Source organism: Labeo rohita, chromosome 12, assembly GCF_022985175.1.
Source record: "Labeo rohita strain BAU-BD-2019 chromosome 12, IGBB_LRoh.1.0, whole genome shotgun sequence".
Taxonomy (NCBI): Eukaryota; Metazoa; Chordata; class Actinopteri; order Cypriniformes; family Cyprinidae; genus Labeo; species Labeo rohita.
In genome coordinates this window covers 15,023,001-15,044,459 of record NC_066880.1, presented here as the reverse complement: position 1 = coordinate 15,044,459, position 21,459 = coordinate 15,023,001, and the positions used below count along the sequence as shown (strand labels likewise).

General features: G+C 39.1%; 1 protein-coding gene across 1 annotated transcript in view; it reads left to right on the top strand.

Moving 5' to 3' along the window:
* nrxn1a (neurexin 1a) overlaps positions 1-21,459 on the top strand; it is a 208,953-nt gene that overhangs the window by 160,661 nt on the left and 26,833 nt on the right. The window contains 2 exon segments of the mRNA XM_051123964.1: positions 4,613-4,794; positions 17,856-18,027. Coding sequence (XP_050979921.1) covers positions 4,613-4,794; positions 17,856-18,027 — 354 coding nt within the window.

Below are 21,459 nucleotides of genomic sequence, written 5' to 3'. Positions count from 1 at the left end.
GTATGATTTGCTGCGTATAAGCCCCCAAGACAATGACTGTATTGAATGTCATTGATTTTACATTTAAACATGGATCTGAGAAATCAGATGATGAAATATGAATTGTTCCATCCTCATAACTTTTTTTTATGCATTAAAAGTGGGGACGAGGGGATCGGGAAATTACACAAGACAGATTTGAACTCATTATGTCTGAGTGTGTCAAAGCACATATGCTAACTGATAGGCTACATTAACTTTTGCAGTCTTATGCAAATAAAGGTCTGTTCACACCAGAAACAATAAGTACAAAACTTTAGCTATTAGCATCCACACCAACTCATGATAATGCTTTGTTGATTGTACTGTCGTTATGTTGTCTGCCACTTTAAATGTTTTTCTAAAGCAGGATATTTCATTTTGCCCATGTTAAGTAATCGGCAAAATACCAGAAGTTTAAAAAACCTAATAAAACATATATGCTATTAAGAATTCACAAACGCTACGATTCAGTTAAATTAATATATAACAATTTACATGCGTGTATGTGCATGTCAGTGCGGCTTCGTTCACAATAAAGAACTGTTATGATTTACATGTGTGGAGCATCTAAAACTCCATCTCTCCATATTGTTGTGAGTTTGGGTTTATTATAACGTTCATCTGGGAACGCAACTTGAGCTATTTTGTCAGATTTGTAAAGTAAATCGTTTATAAACCTATGCAAACACAGTAGAATACATCATTATCTTTCTCAATATGCTAACTGTTCATTGCGATTTCAAAATAGAAGTTTAAGCCGTCACACGTTTACAGGTTTTGATGTCCACATATTCAAGAAATTCCAGTGGCTATAGCTTTTGTATCATAAAGAAATGGCCAGATATTAAAGATTAAGTGGACATTTGAATTAAATGTTGTTGAGTCAATATTAAACACGGATTGCGCAGTAAAGTGTAAAAACAATTGTCAGGCTGTTGGTGCCCTCTGCAGGCATTTTTTTTTATAATGCATAATGTATATTAGCTTTATTGTTTTATTGAACAGTTTTGTTCACTAAAACCATGTGATGTCTTGTTTTGATATTATATTTGAACTAATTATTATTGTATTTTAAGTCATTTTAAAGGCTATTATTCACTTAGGTCTATTAAATTAGAATTAGATTATCAGATTACACGATTAATCATCAGAATAATCGACAGATTACTCAATTACCAAAATAATCGTTAGTGACAGCCATATTTGTCAGTGTTTTTATTGTTCCTCGGTCATTCTCAGTGAAGTGATTCCAACGTTTTTATTTCTCTGTGTCGTTATTGTTATAATAGTGGTTTGGACTTTGGAATTTAAAAAGATTTTTTAAAAGTGTATCTTCATCATTACACTTCACTACACAGTCTTTAAAGGCATAGTTCATGCAAAAATGAAAATTCTGTCGGAATGTAATCACCCTCAAGTTGTTCTAAACCTGTATTCTAGCAGCATGAGGGTTAATAAATGATGAAACATTCTCTGAAACTTTCACAGCCTTATGCAAATAAAGAGTCTTCACCAAAGAATGAAAATTCTGTCATTATTTAATCACCCTTTATGTTTTTTCAAAACTGTATGCCAACAGCAGGAGGGCTAATAAATTCTGACAGAATGTTCATTTTTGGCTGAACTACTGCTTTAAGCAAAACTAGTCTTTTAGCTTGCGTATTAAAGTGGAGAGGGATCCGTATGGAGCCTCCGAGACCCTGGCAGAAGACGAAGCTGGTGCGTAATTTAATTTCACCAGCACATAAAGGAGATTACGGCTATGATGGGATTCCAGAGGGCCAGGTAATATCTATCTCATTAGAACAGCTCTCCCAAGCATTCACACACAGCTCTTCTATGGGGCAGCAGCCGGCCCACTCTCCTTTGCTTGTTCCTGCTGATTGACCTTAGAAGGGCGCTGGAGTGGAAAGACCCGCACGGTTGTTAGGTAGCGAGGGTCTTCTTTAAAACCCAGACCCAGCTGCCCACCCAGCCGAGATGATGGAACATATTTAAGGGGCTAATGGTCTGGCTTGCACAAAGAGCCTGCCTCATTTAACAGCATCAGAAAATAGACTTCAGAGAAGAGGTTTAACCCCGTTAGAGGGAGGGCAGCAAGCTCCTTAACCACATCAGGGATGGGACTGAAAGTCAGGCTGAGGGAGATAAGAAAAGAAAGAAAGAAAAGAAAAGAGGGTGTCTTGGAGAAGCTCCCAAGTAGTTGGGATAAGAGCCGACTGCACGAACACAGAATCCAGCAGATATTTTCAGCATTTTGCCATTGCATTGATAGCGCATGTGGAGACGTGACAGGAAATTATGGAGGGAAAGAGAATAGGATCAAGGCATGACGCAGGCCAAATTCAAACCCACATTTCCCACTTGTGCAACATGTCTTGACGTTATACCTCGTCTCCAAGAACCAAGCGTCTATTTGTTTTTTGTCTCTCATACCGCTTTGCAGTCTCTTTGCAGACTAAATAAAATGATTTCAGCGCAGATCGATAATTTATTCTCATTTATTTACTTACTTGGTAAGTGGCTGCAGAAAAAAGAAACGGATAGTGTTCAGTCAGCTCAGTCTAAATGAAGTACTAATCACTCTGTTATGGGTTTATTTTACGATCTGTTGTCCCAAAAAATTCATTATTTACCCACCTTCATGTCGTTCCATGCCTGCAAGACTTTCTTTTCTTCTGGGAAACGCCACATAAGATATGCAAACACTTTATTCCACAGTGTATAAGAGTAAATTATGCATAATTACAAGCAACTGATCTTCGACAGAATCCTAGCTCTATAGTGAATACGTGTTGGTAATAATTTCACTCAGTATTTATGTGTGTAACAAGGACAGCTTGTTATACAGTTGACTTCCACTGTATAGAAAATGATAATGTGAGCCATTGTTCAAAATATCATTTGTTGTTCACAAAAGAAATCAAGTCATGGATGTTTGGCAGGACACGAGGATGAGTAAACAATGCTGAATTTTCATCTTTGGGCAAACTCTTTAAATGCATGTATGAGTCAGATGTCAGCTTGTATTTTTAAAAGTTGATTGCGCTGATTTTAACTTTCAGTGCATTGTGCATTGCCCATTTGTGCCCGTAAATCTCTGCACAGCTTTACGCTTCCCTTCCCGGCAAATCCATTCACTCACCCACAGCTGCGAATTGCCGTCATACTGAGCGACAGATATGAGGCAGGCAGCCGTAGCGGTTCGCACGAAACAGATTTCAACAGAGCCGAAATCTCATCCGTCCGCTTTCCCTGTCCGCTTCACGTCCATGATGGCCTGTGTGCATATGTGTGTGTGAAGTTCAACCATCTGAGCCCCGCTAATGAGCAGAGCTCATTTCCTTGCGTTTCAAACAAGCCCGTCAAGGGAGTCGTCACTAACCGGGCGTTAGTTTGCGCGCGAATCCGTGCACGCTCGTGAACATTTGTGTACCCGTGTAAGCGAACGCGCCCGCCCCGAGGGTGTTGTTTTCGGAGGGGGTCAAGCTGATCGCTGACACGGTGTGAAACGCTCTCAATGAGATGCGTTCGAGGGGGCCGGCGAGAGCCCGCTGGTGAAAATCACACAGAGTGGAGCTAATGAGCACAGCTCTGCAAATAGAGGAACGTGCCAGGAAATAACCCAGCCCTTTTGAAACCACTTTAACTCGGGGGCCTCTTGCTCTTCTGAGAGCTCCGGCCTCCTCTGGGTTTTTTTCCCTCGCCGCTGCTTCGCCGCCCGTCTTATCTGCATCTGGAGCTCAGAAGCGCAGCAGTCACGCTCGGCGGAGAGGAGAGTGTTGAAGTGCGTCTCGCATCTCCCGAGGCTGTTATCTTGAGGTTGATGAGCTCTTTGCTCTGCGAACATTACCCCGACTGCACCTGCCACAATCGAAATGCTTTCGCCCCGTTTTGCTATTGAAGTCACGCCTGATCAAAAGAGCCGGCGCAGTCCGCCAGTTAATGAGATCAACTCCATTAGTAGCGTTTCTCTCTATCTCTCGGTGCAAAAAGCTCTGTCGAGTTCCCTGAGAAACCTTCCTGCGGGCGTTGAATCGCAGTGACCCTGCTCACAGTAAGCTACCTGCCTCTGACACTGTAATTAGCTCCATCAGACATTAGCATGCGTCTCGCTGAGCAGGAATAGCTGTCTGGTCCGTGCCGTGTTTGCCCACCTTTGGCGGAATAAATGCATGCAGAAGTAGGTGCTGGGCTGGAGGCCGTGGGGCTGGATTGATTGTCCGGTGTGTCGGCGGTGTGAAGAGAGCGGCTGTAATCAGCTCAATCAGCCTCGGGCTCGGATGGGGGGTTGCGTGCGTTGAGTGGTTGTAGCAAGAGCGACTCTGTTTAGCTCACGCTTCGGCAGACACAGGTGCTCCTGGTGACATCAGCATACCGAGGGTCACATAAGGGCTATAATTTAGCCAATCAGGGACCAGCAGGGGCTGTCTGGCACTCTGATGGGTTCATCAAGATACTCCCGCGCTTGTGTAATGGAGCAGAGCCGTGAATATGCACACACACACATGCAGAATGGAAATACTTTTCCCCTCTTACTTTGATGTTCTTACACTTAATATTCTGTTTCTTTCTTTTTCTCGTTCTGCAGCGGGAACCACATACATATTCGGACGTGATGGAGGGCTCATTGTGTACACATGGCCGCCCAATGACAGACCGAGCACACGAGCTGACCGACTGGCTGTCGGCTTTAGCACCCAGCAGAAGGATGCAGTGCTGGTTAGGGTGGACAGCTCTTCCGGCCTGGGAGACTACCTGCAGCTACAGATTGTGAGTCTTACACAAACAAACACACACTTACTGTTGGGTCACAAACTTTAAGACCACTAGTGAAAATTCATATTTTTGTTATTTGAACAAACTGCATGAATTTCAGATTTTCTTGGTTTTTAAAACAAGCCCCTTTTGCCTTAATGCAACAGCAACAAACTGCATAAATTCCACAAGATTGCATCAATCCTGATGATCGTGTTATCTAGCATTATTTGTAAATTATCCAGTGAGTTGAAAGATCTGAAACATCTGACCGTCTGTACAAAGAGAGGCATAATAGATGCCACAAATATACTTATTTAGACCAAGAAATATTGCAGAATTTTGAATACACAATGAGTATTGGACATTTTCACTTAGAAATTGCTAGGAAAGCTTAAAGTAGAAAGAGTGAGATTTTCTTGTAAAATGTATTTATTTATTTATTTATTTTTATGTTTTTTTATGTCATTAAAAATTGTTTTTAAAACAAGTTTTGATAAAAAAAAAAAAATTGTTAGTGGATTTCACAAATAATTACAAAGAATCTGCAAATAACACATTTTTCTTTTACATTTTCTGTCATGAAAATTTGGTGTCAAAACCAAAAAAGTTTTTACTCAGAAATTGTTACTAAATTTCACAAATAATTACAGTGAATCTGCAAAAAACACTGATTTAAACTTGGAATTTTGAGGCAGAAAGACAATAAAATGTAAAATGTACTGCAATAATCTTTTATTTTCAAAAAATACAAATAATTTTTTAGATTTTATGTCATGAAAATGTGGTGTTAATACAATTTTTACTCGAAAATTAATTTAATTAATTTATTTTTTTACTCAGAAACAGTTTTTGCTCAGAAATTGTTACAAAATTAACAAATAGTTACAATGAGTCAAAAAATTACTTAAAATTTGAGTTTACAATTTTAAGTTTAAAAAATTGATTTAAACTTGGAATTTTGAGGCAGAAAGACTGAAATAGTGTTTTCTTGTAAAATGTATGGCAATAATTGTTTTATTTTTAACTTAGAATTTTTTTTTTACATTTTATGTCATGAAAATTTTGTCGAATAACATTTTTTTTACACAGCAATTACACAAGTTAACAAATAACACATTGATTTAGACTTGGAACTTTGAGGCAGAAAGACTTAAGTATTATTTTCTTGTAAAATGTAAGGCAATAATCTTTGTTTAATTTTCAACTCTGAAAATTTATTTTTTACATTCAGTCATTTTGGTGTTAGCACAATTTGGTGTTAGCAATTTTTACTAAAATTTCACAAATAATTACAACAAATAAAATAACATTTTATTTTCAAATGTAAAAACTCTATATTTTTTACATTTTATATCAAGAAAATTTGGTGTTGAAACAGTTTTTACACAGAAATTATTACTAAATTTCACTAATAATTACAAGTCGAAAAATGACACATTGATTTAAACTTGGAATTTTAAGGCAAAAAAGACTAAAGTAGTATTTTCTTGTAAAATGTACATCAATAATCTGTTTTATTTAAACTCTGAAAAATACTTTTTTACATTTTATGTCATAAAAAATTTGATGCTAAAACAATTTGTACTCAGAAACTGTTACTAAATTTTACAAATAATTACAACGAGTCGACAAGTAGCACATTGAGTTAAACTTGGAATTTTGAAGTAGAATAGAAAAATAACTTTATGGTGTAGTTCTTGTTCATTTTGTGTTTGAACTTCTGTTTTGTTTTAAATGTTTCCAAATCTTAAAACTTTATTTCTAGGTTTAAACGAAAAAAAAATCCCAGATTTTCAATACGGTCTCTGACTTTTTGGACCGAACTGTTTGAACTTCCTCAAACCTACACACATTCCCCTGAGAATTCCTGCTGTTCATTCATTCTCACACAAACCCCAGAGTAGAAATTCACAGAAAATCATGCTCCCGACGAGCCCTGTGAATGATCATTAGGATAATCATAGTGTTCTACGCCTCCTCCAACACTCAAAGTGCTGGTCTGTTTTAGAAAGTTCCAGCGCCTCAGACCGCCCTCATGAATAAAATCTGTATAATGTTCAGAATAGAAGGCGCTACCAACGCTTGCTCAGAGGATGCTATTTGATAGAACCCGCATTTCCTATGACATGCTGTGCTGGAGGAGTGGGAGGTGGAGGAGGTGGAGGCAAGGGGGACGGGAAAGTGTTTGGCACTGAGCTTCGAAGAGTTGTATGTTTTTTTATTTATTTATTTTTCCTGCGTTCTGTTTTTTTGACGCCCACTCCTGCTGTAATCACAAACTTGATTCCCAGAAGAATCAGCCAGCTCTCTCAGGGGTGGCATCATGGCGTGACTGTTGCACGACTGCCTCAGCAAATGCGTTCCGAGCGCGGTGAGGTAATGATTTCTCCAGCTGAGTCCTGGAGTTTACGATGCATGCTGGTGTCTATATATGACTTCAGCTACAGTGCTGCAATGCCCCGATGTACTTCACGCATTCATTTAAAGGGCTAGTTCACCTAAAAATGAAAACCCTGTCATTACAAGTAACTTTTTACCATTCTATTCAATACGATAAAAGTAAATGCCAGCTTGGGGTTGTCGAGATCCAACCTAACTGAAAAAAAATTGTTAGTCTATCATTTTACGTTCCTTTTGTGTTCATTTGGAAGCTTAAAAGCTCCAGTCACCATCATTTTAATGGCATGGAAAAGCGCAACCAGCACCTTTTTCAGAATTTCTGCTTTTGTGTTTCACAGAAGAAAGAAAATCATGTTTAAAATGCGGTTTTCATGAAATTTATGATGAACCATTCCTATGATAAAACACATTTTCTAAAGTAGCAACAGTAGGTTTAGTTTGCAGCGCGTACATGTGAACTCTGTGCACTATGTAAATTTTCAGAACGGTTATGTTGTTTCAGTATGTGTTATCGATCAGCAAAATCACAGAAGCTCCGAGCGCAAGAGTGATATCAGATGCCCGGTAGACTGTGGGTTATGATTTACCATCTCATGTACTCAGAACATTGTGTTCCTCGCATCTCGCTTCAGAAATTCGCTTGAGAATGCAAGGTGGTAGGTAGCAGTGATGTCTGCGTGAAACGCGTCTTAAAATGAACTTGACGGAGTTGCGTAAGACCGAGATATGTAACACTTTACATAATGCCTGTAATTAAGATTATCACAGATTATATATTTCCATATATTGGCATGACAATTAATCAGGCATCCATGACTGATATATGGCTTTTTGGCATAGGGATGGCAGGGAATGTTTATGAGCAAATTAAAGGCCCTTAATGTCTTGATGCGATTAGCGGTGGATATCTAGGCTAATTCTAATGTGTGACTGGTGGAGTCTCTGCAGTGCTACGTCTGCCATTTTTGATGCTTGTTGGACTGATGACTGCTAAGCCAGCATAAAAGGTATTTACTAAATGAATCAGCCTTGTGTAGGAGGGTAAATTAGCTGTACCTACATCGTTAACCGTCCATAAAGCAGTTGAAATCATTACAGATATCCAGTACCGTTTTTACCCCGTAATTAACAAGGGGAAAAAAAATTTCCCTTCCATTTCCGTAAATTATATTTAGGCACTGACAAGATTAAGTATGTCAGTATTGACATTAATGGCGAGACCGTTCGGTGATGTAACGGAATGTTTTGATAAACCTGTCTGTAGGCCGGGAGGATATCATTATCCAGAGACTGCCTTTCTGAAAGTGAATTAACTTAGGATCATTGACCATGTTAACGAGCGGCCCTTGATGTCCTGATTTTTCAAACAGACAGTGGCGTCCCTCCCCCCTCGCCTGGTTCCTGCTTATGACCCTAAACACTTGTGACAGAGTTCATTTAAATCTCATCATATCACCATCACTGGGGATTATCATTAGTCATCGTTCACCCCAAATCATTGAGCCACTTGCTCATGCAGAGAGAGGGAGAAATAACAAGACGGAGAGCGAGAACTGTAAGGAATGGTGAGACAGGCACTGTACAGGAAAGGAAAACATTGGTACACTTTCTTTCACTCAGCATAACGGCGCATTTTAAGGGGTAATGGCCTATTAAATACATTTCTTCTGCTCAGGATGAGCTTGCCAGCTGCTCGAACCCATGGCCAAATGCCCTGCGGACCGCCTGGCCATTTGCGGCAGCCACGCAAGCCGCCAAGCAGGGCAGGAGCGAAGGAGAAATGGATGATGACTGTAAACGAGTCAGAGCCAAGTGATTATACCCCTGGGGTTTGACCAAATCATTAGCACTTTCTGACCTCTCGCACTCTCTGTGCCAAAAGAGTGTATGTGTGTGAGCGTGTGGGCAGTCTAATGAGCACATCAGTCCAATTGAGGGATGGTGACGATCACAGCTAACTCAGCAGTGAGAGGTACAGAGGTGTGAACAGTAGTACTGACAAGGGGATTGAGAATGTGTGTGTGAGACAAGGAGAGAAAGGACGTGAAAGGAAACAGCTTTCGGAGAGCACCTGTGCTGAGATGTCACTGATAGCAGAACGGGCACATTGACCAGGGCTGTAATTCACTCAAATTTTTACTCACCCTGTTTGTTTCTAACTCATATGACTCATTCTTGGTGCACAAAGTGTGAATTTCTGAAGAACACAATGGAAGTGAATGGGGAGTAAATATCATGAAAAATAGTGTTTTTGAGCCATATAATATCACAGTCTTGACTCTAGTGACTCTAAAAGTATTTGCTCTTGTGATGAGAAAAATAGTAATGTTAAAATGAAATTCTGTTATTAATTACTCACCCTCATGTCATTCCAAACCAAGACCTTTGTTCATCGTCAGAACACAAATTAAGATATTTTTGATGAAATCCAAGAGCTTTCTGACCCTGCATAGACAGCAGCACCACACACGTACGTCATGTACTCTTGTAAATTCACGTCGAAGACTGACACGGAAGAGAAGAAATTGTTGATTAAATTTGTTGTTGTTTTCTTTGCGTAAAAAAGTATTCGTGTGGCTTTATACGGATATTACGGTTGAACCAGTGATGTCACATGGACTATTTTAACATCCTAACTACCTTTTAAGGCCTTAAACCGGTCAGTTTTGTTGCCGTCTATACAGGGTCAAAAAGCTCACGGATTTAATCAAAAATATCTTAATTTGTGTTCAGAAGATGAACAAAGGTCTTACAGGTTTGGAATGACATGAGGGTGAGTGATTAATGACAGAATTTTCATTTTTGGGTGAACTATACTTTTAAGCATCAATTATGCAGTAAACCAGTAACATTTTAAAATATTAATATAATTTAAAATAGCTGTTTTCTGTCTGGGTATATTTAAAATTTAGTTTATTCCCGTGATGGCAAAAAATTGTCATGTCATGTCATATGTTCCTTCAGAAACCATTCTAATATGCTGATTTGGTGCTCAAGAAACATTTTTATTATTATCTGTTGAAAACCGCTTCTTTTTTTTTTTTTTTTTTTTTTGAAACTGCAGTACTTTTTTCAGGATTCTTTGATAAAACGAAAGTTCAAAAGAACAGCATTTATTATGTAGAAGTCCTTACTGTCACTTCTGATTAATATAATGTACCCTTGCGCTTAAGATAAAAGCATTCATTCTTTCTTTCAACAAAATCTTACTGACCCAAACTTTTAAACTGTGGTGTATGTAGTCCATTTAAATTCTTCAGCAAAAGAGAACATCAGTGTATTAACTTTACTAACTTAAATTTCAGACTTCTGTACTGAAAAACGTGGCGGGGAGGACTAAATGTGACCCTGGACCACAAAACCAGTCATAAGGTTCAATTTTTTAAAATTGAGATGTGTACGTCATATGAAACCTGAATAAATAAGCTTTCCATTGATGTATGGTTTGTTAGGATAGGACAATATTTGTGTGATATAAAACTATTTGAAAATCTAGAATCTGAGGGTGCAACAAAAAAATCTAAATACTGAGAAAATAGTTTTTACTTAATATCCTAATGATTTTTGGCATAGAAGAAAAATTTATCATGTATTTTTGGATATTGCTACATATATACCCGTGCTACTTAAGACTGGTTTTGTGGTCCAGGGTCACATATGAAATATAGAACACAATTCATACGGACCACTTTATGCTACTTTTTTGTTGTTTTATAGCGTTACAGAACCAGTCCCCATTCACTTTCATTGTATGGAAAAGATTGGCCTGGATATTATTCAAAAATTCACCTCTTGTGTTCCACCGAAAAAAAATCATTTCCATTTTTGGGTGATCTCGTCCTTTTAAATAGGGAAATGTTTTGTTGTATATGTTATATTAGATGTCTTCAGTCAAAGTGAGTCAGGGCAGCCCGAGAGACTCATATGCTCACACATGCACGCACCCTCACTCGCATTTGGATGGAGGTGAAAGTGAAAGAGAGTGACAGATGCTGATTTTCTGCTTCACTTGTGTCTGAGTGGGCAGGACATACCTGGTCAGACATGAGTGACGTGTGACATGGCTCTGAGTGACAGCAAAGTGTCTGCTGACCTCATACCGTCAGTGTGGACTAAGCCCGTCTCCACCCAGCAGCTTAGATGGAAACAGCCAGCGCTTTGGAAAAATGCCATTACGTTTCTCTCGGTCGAAACCCAGCGACACTTATTTCCTCTATCCACTTACCCGCATAATTTGAGTACAAGTCATTCATGCGCTCTGTCACTTTTACATACCGTCAAACTATATGCCAGGTCATTATGCAATTTACGAGTGGCGTGGAGAACAGTTTGACTGGCCACAGACGATTTAATGTTTGGTCTTCGTCAGCCATTTTTCCTTGAATAAGTGCGCCATATGGCAAACCGTGCCTTTGCTATCTTTAGTATCTGAAAGGATAAGCAGACAGATGGTAAAAGCCGAATATTTAAATTTATTCATCAAAATAAAAGAGACAGGTGTTCTTTTAAATGCTCTCTTTGTGACAAACTCAGCCCACTCGTTCCTTTGCAGTTTTTTTTTTTTTTTAATGTTTACCACGCTTTTTTCTTCAGATTAGAGTCAACGCATGAAAGAACGTGTTACTATTGAAGCCCAGTGACGGGTTGACAAGGATCACTACGAAAATAGCAGCGCTCCAGTCTGCCTTGGATTTGTCGATTGTAATATGAAATGATATTGTCTGCGAGAGATATTGCATTCAGGCCAGCGTTCGTATTTGTTTGTTTTCTTGTTCCCCCTCAGGAAGTCGCAGCAGTAGGGAGACAATGTGCATGACTTCTTGGATATCTTCTGTAGACGACGCCCATAGAATACATGTGGTTTTCAGGTTCGAGAGGAACTAGGACAGAGTGCTATTTTCAGTTTTTAGAGAACTTGGAAAAGAATTCTCTGCTGCCAAAAAGATTCATGATCTCACCAGATCCAGTCCTTACCAGAAGATAAAGAGAGATTGCGAGAGCGAGCGAACGCTAGAGCGCGAGAGAGAGAGACACAAAGAAAGCGAGAAAGAGGAGGAGGGGGTGAAACAACAAGAACTGCTTGCCAAAGTGGAATTATTCTGCGGACACAACAAATTTATCTGTTTCACCAAACCTGCAGTGCTCAAACGTAAGGGCACATGCACTCTGGAGCGTGTCACACACGGTGTGATATTTTGATCTAATATCAAACACAAGTTATTTATGAGAGCGTATATTGCATGTCTGGGTGTTCTATCCAATTAAGCGCATTCCCTTGGTATTAGCTTGAGCATTACTGAGAGGCTCTTTATGTAAAGTGGCTGAGGTTTCCTGGATGCACCAGCTCATTTAAGCTGAATGCCATGGCAGATCAGCATCCCCGCTGTGGCACACACACTCCGTCATACTCCATAAGCTTCTGCCTGCACCTTTTCCTAAATAAGACACATCATTAGTGGCTCTTCTGTCCTCCAAGTTTCCGGAGCAACCGTCCCAGCCCTGTGCGTGCGCGTGTGTGTGTTTGGCTCCTCTTGATGGAACGTTACAACATCACAATTATTCCATCGATTTATTTAGAGCTTAAAGGGATAGTTCACTCAAAAATGAAAATTGCTATCATTTACTTACCTTTATGTTGATCCAACCCTGTGCAGTTTTCTTTGTGGAACACAAAAGAGTATTTTAAAGTCAATGGGGTGGTTTTGGACCCCTCTGACATCCATTATACAGACAAAAACAGTTAAATCTCCAAAATATCTTTTTCACAGCTTGTGTTTCACAGAGGGAAAATTCACACAGGTTTAGAATGACATTAGGGTGAGTAAACGACAATGGAATTTCCATTTTTTTGTAAACCGCCACTTTAAGGCAAGACTCCACAGGTAAAACATTGTTTTTTAACGCACTGATCAATTTTGAGATTGTGGGCTATTTGGCTTCCGTAACTTGTCGTCTTCATTCCAAAATACACTTTTTATTACACTTTATCTATTTATGTCTGTAGCTTTCAACTACAATATATATCTTTAAAGGCCGTTTTCTCAAAATGAGTTTTTTGAAGCACTGAACCAGAAATTTCCACGTTAGTAGAGCTTACATGCACCAAACTTTTTTGTTTTATTCCCATCTATATTCTGAAAGTTTTTAGGGGGTTGAGGGGGTTTGTTTATATATCATTTACCTGATTTACATAATTTTTCATTCCTAAAACATGTTGAAAATAATTGTTTCTAGCTGCTGACAGCATTTTTAAAATGTGATAAAAAAATATATTCAAAACACCTCAGTAAAAATATTTGCTTCTAATATATATACAAAACAAGAATTTCAAACCTAGCTTTATTCAGTATTCAGATTTCCTGTCTGGAAATGTTACAAATTAGTAGTAGAGATGTGCCCGGATCAGTGGCCCGAATCCGAATACTGTGTTCAGAAAGGAAATGACGTGTACTACGGAACCACTAAAGGGAAGAGATTGGAGGAAAAAAATCTATTTCAATGCTTTCTCTCACAATTATATCATTGTGATAATTATACTAGAGCTGCAAAACGATTAGTCGCAATTAATCTATTCAAAATCGAAAGTTTATGTTCGCATATTATATGTATTGTGTACTGTGTATATTTATTATTTATAATAATACACACATATGTATATATTTAAAAATATATATTTGTATGTATTGTATGTAAACACTTGTATATTATTTATATTATATATAAATATAAATCAAGTATTTTTCTTAATATATACATGTATGTGTGTGTATTTATATATACATAATAAATATACACAGTACACACACATATAGTATGCAAACAAACTTATTTTCAATCGATTAATCACGACTAATCGTTTTGCAGCTCTAAATTATACTGTGTATAAATTGCCGGCATCAGGGAGCCGCTATTAATATGCTAATAATATTCATGCTGGCTTTTTACTTTCACTTTCGAGATCACACGTACTTTGTTTATACTACGGCCAGTACTTATCACACGTTTTATAAGATTGGATATTTGTCAGAGGTGCTCAGGATCTGCAAATCATTTGCCATCATCCTGTCAGTCATCTCTCCTTACTCTGTTTATGTGGTAAATTATTTTATTTACTGTAACGTAACAAGCTATTCAACAAGTAACAATCATTCGTTTTCCGCGCCAATCCGAATATGGATTAGTACTGCAAGTTTAATTAGGTAACGCCTCATTTGCATATTTAAACAACATTTTAGAAAACCTGTAATGCAAAATGCACTGACTTAATGTACTGTGAATATGCAAATGGTCAAGTATGGCAATGATTATAAGTTTGTTTGTTTGTTTACCAAACTCACCTGTGGTGTCTAGCCTTAAGTAATAAATAAATATTTGATAACATGAGCATGAGAAACCTACAGCTCTAAACTCCATATTCTCAACTTCAGACCAACTGGATTATTTTTGTGTCTGGCAAGAGGAGGTCGTTGCAGTTCCAGAGTAGATGAAATGCTCTGTCAATCAGGATGGCACCGTGGTTGTCATCTAATTGCCTACAAGAAACAAGAGAACTCTAGAGAACAGTGTTGCTATAACAACCCCCATTGAGTCTAATGAGAATCCAGTTGTATTAGTTCTTTATATTTAGAGCAGCACTGCAGGCCTCGGTGGAGAGGAGACATAAAGCCCTAGACGGACAGAAACGTCCTAGACGCAGCCGTGTGGAACCTGGCTCTCCTTTTAAATGACACCCCATCCTTCGCTCGCTTTAGGGATCATTTAACGAACACCGAATCCTGAGCACAGCACCCAAAACATTTGTTATTCCGTGATAATCTGGGATTTGGTGTCACGGCTCAATTTTGCTCTCCCCTCCCGTATGTTTAGCCCCTGAGGCATTCATAATAGAGCCGCCTTCTTTTTTCTTTTTTTTAAACAGAAAATTCTGCGAAACTGGGACATTATCACACCCGGGACTGAATGTAGGACATAGGGTGTCTCTCTTAAACTATGCCCACGTTAGGTTGCAGAAAAAAGCCCCCCATGAAATTCCAAACCCCCTCGTCCATCTTAAAAAAATGCTTATGGACTTCATTACCATGCCCACGTTCCCCCTAGCCAGGATGTGGCTGATTCAACGCTGTCATTTCCGAGTTGGCAGAGGGCCTGCCACCCTTGGTGTTGGTCCCAGCCGCCGAACCCGGAATGAAAGATGAGGTCAGCTACCCGAAGGGACGGCCTGGACGGAAGGGTGAAAGAGAGGTCGTTCTCCAATTAGAGGAGGGCGTGGCGTGTCACAGCCCGCTGGAGTGCAGGCCAAGCTCTCACGTCACTTCTCTGACCACAAAGCTGAAAAGATGTGCAGGGAGTGAGAGATTGGCCCTGGAGAAATGCTGTTAGAGAGCGCAGAGGAGGGTGAAGGAGACGCTGCCCCATTGTTCCCGGTGATGGGAAGAGGATAGGGCTAACGGGCAGAGTCTGTCTTCATTATGGGGTGTGAGAGGCGGAAGGAACATCCAGCTTCGCCCCAGCTGGAGATGACAACATGGGGCGTGTGTGTATGTGTGTGTGTCTGACAGAAAAACAGAGCTTGAGAGTATCCAGACAAAAGCACACATCTCCTGGGAGGGTATAATGAAGTCTGGTGTTGCGATTTGTCCTCTGCTCGCTCTCTTCCTGCAGATAGGTGTGAATTAGGGGAATTCGCGAAGGGATCTTCTCATACACACCTCATTTCATTATTTTCAAATGCCACATGTAGCTTTTGCAATCTGCAACAAATCAATCGAAAGGACCGCACGTTCCCAGCAGCCTGTTTCAGTGTTTTTAAACGAATGGCCTCCATCTGTCGTAAATATGTCAAATAATAATTTTCACGACTGCCTGCGCTCATGTGCAGGCTTGCTAATGACATTCATAACAAGTTTGCAACAAGTTTTTAGTTAAGTAAGTAGTGCATGTAGGCACACAGGTCAGAGCACAGAGTGGGCATAGTTACTGTTTTATATAAGATGAGCACCAAGTGGATCGAGAGAGTATTATTAGCAAGTGTTTGTTTGCACATGAATGCGTTTTATTGTAATTAGCACAAGTCAATCCCTCCCACTGAGATTCTTCGAATAGAAACCATTAAGGATTGAGGCCATCTAGTGGTGTGGATGCGAAGCACACGGCTCACTGCTCACATTAATAAGACAGAAACATGCATTGATGAGAATTTACACTGAAAATGACAAGCGGCGCATCGGAATACAGATTAGATTCCGTTTCAGTGAGACTGTCACACATTATTCTGTATGACCAGCATATTGCCTTCAGGCACTGATTTGGAGGGGAAAAATCTTATAAGGTTATTTTTTTTTCCTGTGATTTCTTGTGATTCGATTATGTGATCTGCCTGCAGGCTTGTTGGGAAACTTTTGAACATGAACGGGAATGAAAAAGTAGTATTATTTAGTTTACAAGGCTTAATGTGTGACACAGTAAATTTTATTTTGACATCTGCTGCAGTCGTGCCACCCCCTTTAAAATTACACATCGCTGCTGGAGATATTGTTTTGCCATGTGAGTTTATGTCTTTCCATCTGCGTTGTTTTTTTATATACATATTTATATTAGAAAACAGAACCCCACACAAACTGAAGGGGTTTGTATCACTCTGCAGGATTGATTCAAAGGGGATTGAGATGAAATTATTTTACAATATGAGAAGAAAGAGGACACAGGTGATACGGGAGACATAAAACTTGCACAGCTGTGCAGGATATCAATTGCCTTCGACAACAGGCAGTCATTTATTGAAATTTTTGATCCGCAGTTTTGTGTAGTCATCATCACTACTGTGTCTCTCATATCGCTCAGCATTTTCTTTCTTGTAATTGAATAATTTCAGCTAGAATCAATACTTCATGTCTATTTATTTCTTTAATTGGTAAGTAATCATGTAATGAGCAGGATGGTGTACAGTCAGCCGGTCATTAATGCAAAATAAACTACTTTAGGGTGATACCAGACCCGCTGTGCAACCAGTCAGGAATTATTTTGTCATAATAAGTGGCTGACTGTACATTATCACTTACATATCACATTGCAAATGCAATAAAACACACTAAATTTGATTTCGTGTCACATCTAAACCAAAACCCCGTAGCATTCTCTCTATTTACACTGACATAACGAATATTTTCCCACTAATTACTATCAAAAGAGAATCATAAAACTGCTAAAACACAGTTTCTGTATCGCTATCCATTTCCTTCACACAACGGCATCATTAAAACATAAATTATAGATATTTTTGTTATTAAATATGAATGCCACCTTTTGCTGGCGAAATAAAGTGGTGGTAAATCTTTCTGATGCATTGTGCTGTCAGGTGAAATTGTGCACAGGCTGATAAACTATCACCTTGTTTGGTCCTCAATAAATTCGGTACATCTGTTATTCTGCCAGTTAAGATGGAGTATAGCTGCCTCTCTATGAGAGGCTGTATTAATAATCAAAAATTGTCTTCCGCAAGGTTGCTAACGCAGAGTGATGATCATTAAATGTGATGTTCATCTGCTAAAATAAGCTAGTGCATATAACTGGACCGCGTTACGTTGGCGGAATGAATCAGAACGGAATGGCTGTGATATAATCTTAAAGTCCTCTTCTTTTATCTCCCTCTTTCCTTTCTCTCTCTGTCTTTACAGGAAAGAGGCAATATCAAAGTGGTGTTCAATGTGGGCACCGATGACATAAACATTGAAGAAACCTCTAAGTTTGTAAATGATGGAAAGTACCACATAGTTCGCTTTACGAGAAGTGGTGGTAACGCCACCTTGCAGGTGGATGATCTGCCAGTCATTGAGCGCTACCCAACAGGTAAGAGCCCTCAGCCTTTATACGCATGTTCACACACACACACTCATACACACACACTCACACACATAATCTCAGCCATGCGGCTATGCACAATGGGAACAATAAAAGGCTGGCAGAGCTCAGGAAAAAGAGTCTGAATCACAGGGTTAAGGACAAAATGCCTTTGTCTGTGATTGTGGTTTCTCACAGTTAAAAAAAGGTAACCCTGGTATCCTTTCCAAATGTCAGCAGAGATGATTGCTCTTGGGGCTTTAGAAGGCTGAAAATGTCAGAGCCAGGGTTATCAAATTCGCCAGCCTCTCAGTCGCCTGAAAAGCCCTGACAAAAGCTTGACAAGAGATCAGAGATGAGAAATAATCCCATTGCTCTCGTTTGTCAATCACGATGAAAAGGAGGCGGCTGTATTAGTCTTTTAATTTGTATTTTACTTCAAGCTCTTCTTAAACCATCTCTTCCATTACAGAGATTATTTGCTCTAGATCTTCGCGAGCGCCTTTTCTTCCTCGTGATAGATTGTTGATGGTAAATGTTGAGCGTTCGACGGCCGAAGCGGTAATGAAGCTCGGAAAATCTCACGCTTCCCATAAGCACTGCGTCGTCGTCCGTTGCTCATCATTGCTTTCAGCTTGTCATTAAATTCAAAATTTGCAGGGGAAGCGCAAACGTATACTCGTGAGACACGCTAGATTCAGCTGTAGATACACTGCGTTTTGTATTATTTAATTTCGAGAACAGTAAGAATCTTAACAGGATTATCCAAATCCAAGAGTTGACATTTTGCATTTACAACAGCTTAGGCAAACTAGGACATACGCTGAAACAAAATATCATAGACATAACTTCTTGGAAACAGGACTGTGAAGAAAACAGAGGGATAGAAATAGAAACAGAGAGAGGTGCTGTTTTTCCTCGTCGAGACCCTCTCATTGTTTTAGTGTAAACAAACAACCCAAATACCAGCAGCGTCTTTCATTTGGAGTGGAAGACAATTGCTTGTTAAAATGGAGCCATTGTAATGTGCCATTTTCTCTCGGCTTCCTGTTTCCATTGTGTCTGTGGATTTAGCGAGCGGCGCGCATGTGATTGCTTGAATACTAATGCATCTTGTGTCCGTGGCGGAATGGAAGAAAGTTTTCCACTGAAATATTTAAAAAAAGAAAATTAGTCATGACCGCTTCATTTTAATCAGCGCTTGATTGACTCTGCTCTGCGTTGGGCGAGATAATAAATGCATAGAATTTAAATTGACAACGAGGGAGAACAAAATGGGGAGCTTGTTTATCTTCAACAATTAGTTCTGTAACTAGTATAGCTTTAGCATACAAAGAAAGCGTGCAATTTTTCCTCCCACTCTTAACCTGTGCTGTCATTCTGTCACCTAACCAATTGTATGGTAATGCAATTGTAATCTAGTAATTAGACATAGTAATAAAAAAGGGAATTTTCAAAGCCATCTCCCTGAAGTCTGGTCTGTTTTAAAGTAAATCACATTAAAATAAAAATTAAATCAAAATAGCAAATTTCACTGAATGTATATCAGACGTGTTTTGGGTAACTGGCAGAAAGGATGATCCATGAATAGTTCACCAAAAAATTATTTTTTTTAGTTGTTTTTTTTTTTTTTCAAAAGGAACCCAAAAGTTATACAGGTTTGTGATGACATGAGGGTGAGGAAATAATGGCAGAATATTCATTTTTGGGTGAACTATTGCTTTAATGTAACAAACAGTGTTTCTAAAAGAAATAGTTCACTTTCAGAACAAAAATGTACAGATAATTTACTACCCTTGTCATCCAAGATGTTCGTGTCTTTCTTTCTTCAGTCATAAAGAAATTATGTTTTTTGAGGAAAACATTCCAGAATTTTTCTCCATATAGTGGACTTTTATGGTGCCCGCGAGTTTAAACTACAGTTTCAGTGCAGCTACAAAGGGCTCTAAATGATCCCAGCCATGGAAGATAAGTCTTATCTAATGAAACGGTCGGTTATTTTCCCCCAAAAATTACAATTTATATACTTTTTAACCTTGAATGCTTGTCTTGTCTATTCTCTATTCTCAAAATCATCCTACATCGTTGTTTTAACTTTTTTTGTAAAGGGCATTTGATCTTTGCACGTTCACTTTATAAACAATGGGTCCGTACTTCTGCAGCGATGTAGGACAGTTGGAGGAGAAAATGAGATGAGTTTTTCGACATTCCCTAACTGTATTGATCCAAAGTACACGGAGAATAGACAAGAGAAGCATTTGAGGTTAAAAAGTATATAAATTGTAATTTTTTTAGAAAACAACCAATCGTTTCGCTAGATAAGACCCTTCCTCCTCGGCTAGGATCGTTTAGAACCACACTGAAATGGAAGTTCAAACACGCAGGCGCCATAAAAGTCCACTATATGGAGAAAAATCCTGAAATGTTTTCCTCAAGAAACATAATTTCTTGACGTCTGAAGAAAGAAAGACAAACATCTTGGATGACAAGGAGGTGAGTGAATTATCTGTAAATTTTTGTTCTGGAAGTGGACTTCTCCTTAAATGACTGTTAAGGCAAGGACTGTGAGTGAAATAAGATGCTGTCACTGTTTTCAACACACGTGATGGAAAGATTTTAAAGGTTCTGACAGCTGAGGTAATCACAGTTTTTAAAGGCACTTTATTGAAAGGTGAGGGCCGAAACCCCCTATATACCATTTAAAATCACCTATGCTTCACGTCCATCTATAGACATTTTAAATGGACGCACACACTTAAGGTAGACCTTTTTCATATTCAGTAAAAAAAAAAAGTGGAATGTTCCTGTAATGTTCCTGACAGAATTACCGCCACACAGCTACTGCTGGGCACAAAATGGCCACAGCATGGGGTTTGGACTGTCGGAGGGATAAATTGAGGTGTTGTTGCTGTCCTTGAAAATCACTGTGTATTGCTTAACATTACAAAAGGATGCAGGACAGATATAAAAGCACAGAAATGTTGTCTTAGCCTAATATTTACAAAAGAAGAGTATTCAGACTGTTAGCATGCTAAGCTAACTAAGCAGTCATTTTCACTTTACCGAGAGGCCCTAAGGCAACTGCCCCCTCATTTAAACTGAACATGACCACTGCGTGTGTGTGTATGTGCATTCAACCAATCATGCGCACAACTTGCCCTTAGTCATCCAGTCCATCCTGCTTCAAGAGCTCCTATTGCTTTTTTCCCCCCTTCTCGTCTCGTTTCTTTTAAGCTATGATTTGAGACAAATTACTCCTTTCACTCTTGATTACTCTAGGTAAAGCGCACAAGTGGATATAAATCACAGTTAGACCTGACTGCACATGGTAGGATAGAGAAAATGGCAGAATTAAAGAAGGGGGGTAAAATACAAATGAATGAAAGTAAAAGGAAAGGAGACTCGGGACTTCTTTCCGCTCTCACAGCAGAATATCAGCGC